Source organism: Protobothrops mucrosquamatus, unplaced genomic scaffold (assembly GCF_001527695.2).
Source record: "Protobothrops mucrosquamatus isolate PMUCROS unplaced genomic scaffold, P.Mucros_1.0 scaffold277, whole genome shotgun sequence".
In the NCBI taxonomy this organism is placed as follows: domain Eukaryota; kingdom Metazoa; phylum Chordata; class Lepidosauria; order Squamata; family Viperidae; genus Protobothrops; species Protobothrops mucrosquamatus.
The window spans coordinates 529,752-540,930 of record NW_015386621.1 but is presented as its reverse complement, the minus strand read 5'-3'; the positions used below and the strand labels follow the sequence as shown (position 1 = coordinate 540,930).

Below are 11,179 nucleotides of genomic sequence, written 5' to 3'. Positions count from 1 at the left end.
TTCTTGTAATCAAATGGTCTAACACTTCTAAAAGAAAAGATATTGCTGAGTAGTATTCCTGTTCTTAAAATGTTTACCTGCCAATATTTCATTCAGGTATTGCCACAAATAATTCTATAAATCAATTTAAACAGAAGTCATCATGATGGGAAAAAGTTTTATCAGAAGGTAAAAGTCTGTCATGGAATAAGAAACAAATAGCTTAAAGTTATTTGATTAGAAGGAATGATTCTTAGTCATCTTTTTAATGAAGGGCACAGCCTCAGCCCTTAGGTGAAAATAATCCCACTTGATGAATTCCAGTTACCTTGTTTATTATTGCACAATAAGGTTTGCGTACTCATTCTAAGAGCATCATTTTCTGCCTTTAACAAATCAACAATGTTCTAACTCTCTGAGTCATGTTACTGTTGATTTTATGGAGCAGGCGTGAAGTATATATAGAGGAAGACTTATGTTACATGCACAGATCACTTCCAGCAGCTGAAAAGTTTTGTGACTTCAAATTGGGAACACAGACGTGAAGCTGAAAATGAATTTGCTGCTGACACTAGCGCTATTTGGAACGCTTGCTTGGGCTTTGCCCATAGTTCAAGAAACTAAGAGCATTTCAAAAAAGGACAGAGAACTTGCTGAGGTAATGGTTGATATAGTTCATAAATAAGGATGGATAATACCTCTGGTCCTCCAGATGTTGCTCAATTATACCTCTTAGTAATTCAAACCTCTATGACTAATGGTGAGAAGTGTTGGGAATTTTAATTCAGCAACATCTGGAAGATCACATTCTATACCTGTGTATGATTATAAACTTAGTATCCATATTCTGACTAGCTTCTCTGTAGCTTGATGTCTATGTTGGATAGACTGATGTTTCTTGCTTCATGGTTATGCTGTCTGAGCATTATGGACGTCCTGGTCCATATGAGGGTAACAGATTGGGGAAAGTTGTTGTGATTGCTTACAACAAAGGCTAAAATGGGAAGATTCATTCTGAAACAGGAAACCTGCATATTAGAAAAATAAATCTAATCAATTTAATTCTATTTCAGAAATACATAAAACATTATTACCCTGAATCAGATTCAACACCTGTGATAAAAAGCAAAGCCAAGAATGCCATTGCTCCAGAAAAAATACGGCAGATGCAGGATTTCTTGGGGTTGAAAGTGACTGGCAAATTGGATGCAAGCACTATGAATGCTATGAAAAAACCCAGGTGTGGCATTGCTGATATAGGAGAATACAATACTTTTCCTGGTTCACCTAAATGGGTAAAGAAAGAACTGACATACAGGTAAGAACTGAAAGTCTTTTCTTGAATTTAAAATGCCACTTGAAGATTATTAAGACCACAGAGAGTTTTATAGTATCTTAGACACTGACAAATGTGTTAACACAGACACTTTTATATATTACAGCTTCTGACTTTTAGCAAGAATAAAATTCTATTGAAGGATACAGATAGGGTGTAAAGTATTATTGGTGAATAAGCCCAATATTTGACAGCAAATGAAGATGGCATAAAATCCCACCATTGTTTATCTTTTTTTGCTCTACTGCGAAGTTCAGATAAAATTATTGATGAAAATAAATAAATAAAAGTAGAAGAGAAATAAAATGAAATACCTTGGAAGGTCCGTGAGTGACACATTACAACTCTAAGCATGGGCACTTTCTACTTCATTCTACTGTTTGAAATCTTATTTGCAAGCCTCTTCATGCCATGATCATTTGATCCTTCAGGATTTATTGGTCATATTAATAAATGGTTTCTTCTGCAGGACGGCTAGGTCATCATTTTTGATTTTCCTCTGTAATGCAAAACTAGAGATAGTTGAATATGTTTTTGATAGCACGTTGTCTGTTTGTACTATGCCCCACTGGGATCCATTTAGAAGCAACACTTCTGAACCAGACTAAAACATGTTGAAAAGTTGTGTGGAACCCTCTTTTCATTCATTCGTTACCTTTTCACAGCATTCTGAATTATACACCTGACATGGAATCCCGTTATGTAGACTATGCAATTGAGAAAGCTTGGAAAATGTGGAGCGATGTGACACCTTTAACCTTCACCAGGGTTTATGGGAAACCTGCGGATATTGAAATCTCTTTTGTTAATGGAGGTAAGTAAATGACCATACAGTAGATAAAGTAGCCTGAATGCCACACTCAGAGGCTTAAAATATGTCTTTATTTTCTCAGAACACGGAGATGGTTTTCCTTTTGATGGAGAAGGTGGAAATTTGGCCCATGCCTTTTCACCTGCTTTTGGTGGAGATGCCCATTTTGATGAGGATGAATTCTGGGCAAAGGATTTGAAAGGTATCTTTCATTTTAAACTTTTAAATGTTTACGTGTGTTTGAAAAATTGAAACACAGAGTGACTTTTGGTGAGATGAGTGGCTATATAAATTTGATAGATATATGGATGGACAGATAGATAAATAGATAGATAAATAAATAGCTAAAGATGAACAGAGCTCACTAGCATTATGTTGTAGCATGGCAATTCCATCCCCATTTTTATAACTCATTGAAGAAAAACAAAACTTAAAATCAAGGTGGTGGCCTTTTAAGGGTCCTAGAATCCCAGACTGGAAAGTTCTATGAGGACCAAGGATGAGGGGGGATATGATAGCAGTATTCCAATATCTCAGGGGCTGCCACAAAGAAGAGGGAGTCAAGCTATTCTCCAAGGTGCCTGAGGGCAGGACAAGAAGCAACGGATGGAAACTAATCAAGGAGAGAAGCAACCTAGAACTAAGGAGAAACTTCCTGACAGTTAGAACAATTAACCAGTGGAACAACCTGCCTCCAGAAGCGGTGAATGCTCCAACACTGGAATTTTTTAAGAAGAGACTGGACAGCCATTTGTCTGAAATGGTATAGGGTTTCCTGCCTGAGCAGGGGGTTGGACTAGATGACCTCCAAGGTCCCTTCCAACTTTATTATTATTATTATATCTATCTATCTATCTATCTATCTATCTATCTATCTATCTATCTATCTATCTATCTATCTATCCTGAATGTTTGTTTCTTTATTATGCTAAATATCAATTTCATAAGAGATCCTTCTTTTCCATTCTAGGAACCAACCTTTTTCTGGTAGCTGCCCATGAGTTTGGCCACTCATTAGGGCTTCAACATTCCAGTAATTTGGGGGCTNCATTCCGTATAAACACTAGACTCAGTTTCATTGCTTTGTTTTGATTGAGTAGTAGCATATCATCACCATCTACTTAATTCTAATTTTCTTGCCAAGTTCAGATGTGGGGCTAAGACGCTTCCTTTAAATGAGATGGAGTAGCAGAAAGTTTCTAATATGCTTCTAAACAAATCTAAACAAATACTTTTTCAAAGTTGTTACTAAGATGTAGCAACAAAAATCCTACATTGGTTGTACATGGTTTGCTATGGATTAATATCATTAGTTTATCGATATGACAAGACACAAAGCCATGCCTTCTGTCCCTGCATTGTTCAATGAAGTTTAAATGGTTTGTCTAGTCTTTTTTTCAAAATACGAGTATGCCAAAAAGAGAAATGATAGGCTTTTACCTCATGACGATTTCAGCACTGAGACATCAGAGAGGAGATTTTGTGAATCAGTTCCTGAACAGACAAGCCTGTGTATACACACTTCTATGCATGAAATATAGTACAAAGCCACAGTTATGCTCAAAATAAACAATGCGCCTTGCATGTGAACATTTCTGTATGGTTTTTTTTTTCATTCATCTGTATCTGACCCTATGTCTGTGTAGAAGTAGCTGAAAAGTTGTGATACATTGCCTTGTGGGCATCACTGAATCACTTTTTAAATTTGTTCATTTGTTGCTGAATAAATTGAATTGCAATTTTATTTTGTATACATACACACCCACACAATAGTTTATGTTTCCAGTTGGATCAAGGATTATGGCAAGATAAGGGGGAAGCTATGTTTGACAAGCTTCAGCAGGTCAATCAGCTATAACCCTTCATGAACTGGTGATGCTGGTAACATCATGCTCTCGCCATCGTTCATTTAAAATACTGTAACTTGCATTACATGGGGCTACTATTAAAGATAACTCAGAAAGTGCCTCTAGCAAAAAAACATAAAGTTAGCCTCTTACTGATCAGTAACTCTGGTTTTGTAATGGTATGTGGAAATGACCTTGGGAGGAAGAGATGCTGCGTAGGGAGCAGTCAGATAAGAGACAGCATAACGAACACCTGTGCTGTAAAGGAGATGGTTGGGAGAATTGTACTTTTAGATTTGCAAGATTCTGTTAATGTGAAAAGGTAAGTTTCCCCCGTCAGTCGTGTCTGACTCTAGGGCAGGGGTAGGCAACCTTGGCTCTTTTATGACTTGTGGACTTCAACTCCCAGAATTCCTGAGCCAGCATGGCTGGCTCAGGAATTCTGGGAGTTGAAGTCCACGAGTCATAAAAGAGCCAAGGTTGCCTACCCCTGCTCTAGGGCATGGTGCTCATCTCCATTTCTTGGCCAAGGGAGCCAGCATTGTCTGAACAGAATTTCTATGGTCATGTGACCAGCATGGCTATATGCCAAAGGTGCATGGAATGCTGTTACCTTCCCACTGAAGTGGTAGCTATTTATCTATTGCATACAACATATCTTTATTTATTTATATATTTGTATTTTGCCTTTATTATTTTTATAAATTACTCAAGGCAGTAAACATATCCACACACCTTCCTCCTCCTACATTGCTAACGAATATATAAATACATAAAACAAGGGTTGAGCTGCTCCATATCGGCACATATTTTGCATTTTGAAGAAGAGGCCCTTAGGCAGAGGGCCTGTCTCCCTAGTTCAGACATGTCAAACACAAAGCCCGGGGGCCGGATGCGGCCCGCGAAGTGGTTTAATGTGGCCCGTGAAGCCATCCTGGAAACAGTGAGGGAACGGCCCCCGCTGCCTTGGCCCTGGCCCAGGCCAGCCGGGAGCCAATGTACAATTTTGTGGTGGCCATCTATGCTGAAACACATTCAGTCTTAGCTCCACAAGGTCGTCTAGAAACAGCGAGGAACCAGCCCCTGCTGTGTTGGCCCCGCCCCCCTGGGTGCATGCTGGGGAGGTGTCACCCTTTGTGAGGAATGAAGAAATAGACCATGCCTTGGTGCTTGCGCCGGTCCCACCCCTTTCTGCCAGAGACCCTCAGATCTGTCCCACTCCTGCCTAGGCCCACACAGGCACCCTTGACACGAACGATGTAGAGCTGGCCATGCCCACCCAGTAGGCCACACCCACCCTGGCCACACCCACCCAGCCCTCCAAGGGCAACTGCAATGCTGATGCGGCCCTCAATGAAATTGAGTTTGACACCCCTGCTCTAGTTGCTTCAGAAGTTATGGAGAAAGTGGCTTTGGGAAAAGTAAAAGGGAAAAAGTACCAAATGTAGGATTTTTTTCAATCTTGATGAGGATCACTGAAAAAGAAAGAAAGACTAATACTGACCAAGATTTGTGTTCCTTTTATGACTCTACTATTGTTACTCAGTAGCAGGGAAATGACAATAACCTAACTTATGAGTAGGTAGAGACAGCAGATAGGTCTCTAGAGTTTCACAAATCATCAATCATCATCATCATCATCGCATTTTTCACGCAGGTGCAGAGTCTGCTTTTTTGGGTCAACAAACAACATCTTGCACAATCAAACACCGCATTGGGATCCAACTGGACATTTTTCATGTCCGCATTTATTGTATCTTGCCATCTTTGCTTCAGCTTTCCACATGGACCCTTGCCATTTATGTTAAAGAGCAAGGGAATTCAAGCAACAGTGTGGAGTTCTGCTTGTAGAACATGGCTGTACCACTATAGGTGTTTCTCCCGCATTTTCTCTGATATTGGCGTGGTGCCCATTGCCTTCTGACATGGTCAAGGAGAGAAATGCTTAACAACCAAAAAAGCATGCACATCTCCATGATGTGTAAAGTGCGCTCAATGCATTTTGTGACTGGCCAGCACTCAGCCCATATAGTGCTGTGGGGCACATCATTATTTTATACACTTTTGATTTTAGATAGTTTGGCATGCATCAATCATGGGGCACACCAGTGATCTCCTTCCATTGTAACCATGCTTTTCTACTAATGAGTTCCAGGAATCATAGACTTTTTATTAGCTTTATTTATTAGCCTTTATTAGCCCTTCAGATTTATTGGTAATTAATGACAGAATATTCCAACAGTTTCTTGTAATCAAATGGTCTAACACTTCTAAAAGAAAAGATATTGCTGAGTAGTATTCCTGTTCTTAAAATGTTTACCTGCCAATATTTCATTCAGGTATTGCCACAAATAATTCTATAAATCAATTTAAACAGAAGTCATCATGATGGGAAAAAGTTTTATCAGAAGGTAAAAGTCTGTCATGGAATAAGAAACAAATAGCTTAAAGTTATTTAATTAGAAGGAATGATTCTTAGTCATCTTTTTAATGAAGGGCACAGCCTCAGCCCTTAGGTGAAAAAAATCCCACTTGATGAATTCCAGTTACCTTGTTTATTATTGCACAATAAGGTTTGCGTACTCATTCTAAGAGCATCATTTTCTGCCTTTAACAAATCAACAATGTTCTAACTCTCTGAGTCATGTTACTGTTGATTTTATGGAGCAGGCGTGAAGTATATATAGAGGAAGACTTATGTTACATGCACAGATCACTTCCAGCAGCTGAAAAGTTTTGTGACTTCACATTGGGAACACAGACGTGAAGCTGAAAATGAATTTGCTGCTGACACTAGCGCTATTTGGAACGCTTGCTTGGGCTTTGCCCATAGTTCAAGAAACTAAGAGCATTTCAAAAAAGGACAGAGAACTTGCTGAGGTAATGGTTGATATAGTTCATAAATAAGGATGGATAATACCTCTGGTCCTCCAGATGTTGCTCAATTATACCTCTTAATAATTCAAACCTCTATGACTAATGGTGAGAAGTGTTGGGAATTTTAATTCAGCAACATCTGGAAGATCACATTCTATACCTGTGTATGATTATAAACTTAGTATCCATATTCTGACTAGCTTCTCTGTAGCTTGATGTCTATGTTGGATAGACTGATGTTTCTTGCTTCATGGTTATGCTGTCTGAGCATTATGGACGTCCTGGTCCATATGAGGGTAACAGATTGGGGAAAGTTGTTGTGATTGCTTACAACAAAGGCTAAGATGGGAAGATTCATTCTGAAACAGGAAACCTGCATATTAGAAAAATAAATCTAATCAATTTAATTCTATTTCAGAAATACATAAAACATTATTACCCTGAATCAGATTCAACACCTGTGATAAAAAGCAAAGCCAAGAATGCCATTGCTCCAGAAAAAATACAGCAGATGCAGGATTTCTTGGGGTTGAAAGTGACTGGCAAATTGGATGCAAGCACTATGAATGCTATGAAAAAACCCAGGTGTGGCATTGCTGATATAGGAGAATACAATACTTTTCCTGGTTCACCTAAATGGGTAAAGAAAGAACTGACATACAGGTAAGAACTGAAAGTCTTTTCTTGAATTTAAAATGCCACTTGAAGATTATTAAGACCACAGAGAGTTTTATAGTATCTTAGACACTGACAAATGTGTTAACACAGACACTTTTATATATTACAGCTTCTGACTTTTAGCAAGAATAAAATTCTATTGAAGGATACAGATAGGGTGTAAAGTATTATTGGTGAATAAGCCCAATATTTGACAGCAAATGAAGATGGCATAAAATCCCACCATTGTTTATCTTTTTTGCTCTACTGCGAAGTTCAGATAAAATTATTGATGAAAAAAAATAAATAAAAGTAGAAGAGAAATAAAATGAAATACCTTGGAAGGTCCGTGAGTGACACATTACAACTCTAAGCATGGGCACTTTCCACTTCATTCTACTGTTTGAAATCTTATTTGCAAGCCTCTTCATACCATGATCATTTGATCCTTCAGGATTTATTGGTCATATTAATAAATGGTTTCTTCTGCAGGATGGCTAGGTCATCATTTTTGATTTTCCTCTGTAATGCAAAACTAGAGATAGTTGAATATGTTTTTGATAGCACGTTGTCTATTTGTACTATGCCCCACTGGGATCCATTTAGAAGCAACACTTCTGAACCAGACTAAAACATGTTGAAAAGTTGTGTGGAACCCTCTTTTCATTCATTTGTTATCTTTTCACAGCATTCTGAATTATACACCTGACATGGAATCCCGTTATGTAGACTATGCAATTGAGAAAGCTTGGAAAATGTGGAGCGATGTGACACCTTTAACCTTCACCAGGGTTTATGGGAAACCTGTGGATATTGAAATCTCTTTTGTTAATGGAGGTAAGTAAATGACCATACAGTAGATAAAGTAGCCTGAATGCCACACTCAGAGGCTTAAAATATGTCTTTATTTTCTCAGAACACCGAGATGGTTTTCCTTTTGATGGAGAAGGTGGAAATTTGGCCCATGCCTTTTCACCTGCTTTTGGTGGAGATGCCCATTTTGATGAGGATGAATTCTGGGCAAAGGATTTGAAAGGTATCTTTCATTTTAAACTTTTAAATGTTTACGTGTGTTTGAAAAATTGAAACACAGAGTGACTTTTGGTGAGATGAGTGGCTATATAAATTTGATAGATATATGGATGGACAGATAGATAAATAGATAGATAAATAAATAGCTAAAGATGAACAGAGCTCACTAGCATTATGTTGTAGCATGGCAATTCCATCCCCATTTTTATAACTCATTGAAGAAAAACAAAACTTAAAATCAAGGTGGTGGCCTTTTAAGGGTCCTAGAATCCCAGACTGGAAAGTTCTATGAGGACCAAGGACGAGGGGGGATATGATAGCAGTATTCCAATATCTCAGGGGCTGCCACAAAGAAGAGGGAGTCAAGCTATTCTCCAAGGTGCCTGAGGGCAGGACAAGAAGCAAGGATGGAAACTAATCAAGGAGAGAAGCAACCTAGAACTAAGGAGAAACTTCCTGACAGTTAGAACAATTAACCAGTGGAACAACCTGCCTCCAGAAGCGGTGAATGCTCCAACACTGGAAGTTTTTAAGAAGAGACTGGACAGCCATTTGTCTGAAATGGTATAGGGTTTCCTGCCTGAGCAGGGGGTTGGACTAGATGNTATCTATCTATCTATCTATCTATCTATCTATCTATCTATCTATCTATCTATCTATCCTGAATGTTTGTTTCTTTATTATGCTAAATATCAATTTCATAAGAGATCCTTCTTTTCCATTCTAGGAACCAACCTTTTTCTGGTAGCTGCCCATGAGTTTGGCCACTCATTAGGGCTTCAACATTCCAGTAATTTGGGGGCTCTGATGTTTCCAATCTACCAACCAATGGATCCCAAAGCCCTAAGACTTCACCCTGATGACATTGAAGGCATTCAAAGCCTTTATGGTGAGTACAGATACCCAGCTGAAGAAACTGATTAATAGTCTACAGTAGGTTTGAAAGACTGTGAAAAAGAAATGCACAATTTTTGAAATGCAACATTATTGCTCATGCTACATTCTGAGGAACCATCCTGATCAAATATAGAACATTATATGACGTGGCCATGTAGAGAGCAACCGGCTTCTGAAAAATATAAAAGCTCTCTTGAGAAGTAAATAAAAAAAAATCCCATTTTCCAGATTCATTTTCTAATTTAAGAGAAACGTGTAAGAATGTTGGATCATTAAAATCTAAATAGAATCATTCCACACTATCTGAAAATAGGCCAAATATGTATTAACCATATCAAGAGATTGAAAAAATATATAATATGATGTCTACATCTACCTTCATGTCAACTTGCAGAAACTTTCTTGAAAAAGTTTCTAAATCCCACTTGTTTTACATTTCTTCTCATTCTCTCTTTTGAAGGAGCCCCTGGAGATGATGATTATAATGACAGTTTATTGGAAGACCCAACAGCTGCCCCAACAGAAGTACCATCAACAGAGCCATGCCACCCTGACCAAGCTTTTGATGCTGTGACTTCTCTTAGAGGAGAAACCATATTCTTTAAAGATAGGTAAGCATAGTGCAATCTTCTATATCCCAGATGCCAGGGATTAAACCAAGTATCTTTTATATTCCACATATGGGTCTAATGGCATCAAACCATGACATGTTAAATGACAATTCATTCTTGATGTTATACAAATGCCATAATAATGTACTTGCTTCATAGAGTCTTACATGACACATTATTAATTACATCATGTATAATAATAATTACATTGTGTATGCGGTTATTCCATCCTCACCCATCCATGTAGCTTTCCCTGCAAATATCAATGCAGTTTCTGCCCCTGAATTACATTCCTTCTCAAATTGTTTCCTCTCTATCAATATAGTTTCTTCTGGCGAAAGAATCTCCAAAGTGCAATTGAGAAAGATCTTATTTCTTCTTTCTGGCCAGCTTTGAGCACTGGCGTAGATGCTGCATACGAAAACAGAGATAAGGACATCGTTTTTCTTTTTAAGGGTAAATAATTCCTCTGGTTCCTTTTTTCAATGAAAACACAATGAATATTCCAAATTTAAAGTAGGTAGAAGAAGGGAGGATAATTGATAAGATGGACTGTGCAAGTGGCACAATAGGTGGGATCTAGCTGTTTTCTCTGAAAACATAGCTAGATAGGAAGCATGCCCACATAAGATTTCTGTTTGATTTTTCTTATTACTCTCTCAAAAAGCAAGGGATTGAATTGATCTGTAAAGTTAATGCTATTTCCACATTCCTACCTCTACTAGTTGAAGGAATGTCCTCCTTTGCAAACTCTCATAGATGTCTATATAACTCATCTCTGAATTTGGAATATGGAGGGTCCCATCCCATCTCCTTAACCAATTTTTTATTCCTTCTGACAGACACATGCATTTTGTTATCTTTTGTTTAACAGGACAAAAGTATTGGTCTTCCAGGGGAAATATTATAGAGTATGGTTTCCCAAGAAACATCCAGAATCTGGGCTTCCCACACACCGTTAAAAAAGTTGATGCTGCAGCTTATGACAGTAATTCAAAGAAAACATACTTCTTTTCTGGTGACCGTTATTGGAGGTAAGATAAAAATGTTACATCTGTGATCTCTTCTAACCCTTTGCAACTAAAATGCATAGATGCATCATATTTGCCTTGACTGTTTTATTGAATTACAT

The 11,179-nt window shown here is 38.1% G+C and overlaps 1 protein-coding gene across 1 annotated transcript in view; it reads left to right on the top strand.

Annotated features, from left to right (window-relative positions):
• Positions 1-505: 505 nt before the first annotated feature.
• Positions 506-11,179, top strand: part of LOC107286366 (stromelysin-1) — a 14,785-nt gene continuing 4,111 nt past the window's right edge. Inside the window, exons 1-8 of the mRNA XM_029283916.1 lie at positions 506-637; positions 1,053-1,297; positions 1,981-2,129; positions 2,209-2,328; positions 9,267-9,428; positions 9,897-10,047; positions 10,373-10,503; positions 10,922-11,081. Of these exons, the coding sequence (XP_029139749.1) occupies positions 533-637; positions 1,053-1,297; positions 1,981-2,129; positions 2,209-2,328; positions 9,267-9,428; positions 9,897-10,047; positions 10,373-10,503; positions 10,922-11,081 (1,223 nt within the window). The 5' untranslated portion in view covers positions 506-532. The remainder of the gene's footprint in view (positions 638-1,052; positions 1,298-1,980; positions 2,130-2,208; positions 2,329-9,266; positions 9,429-9,896; positions 10,048-10,372; positions 10,504-10,921; positions 11,082-11,179) is intronic.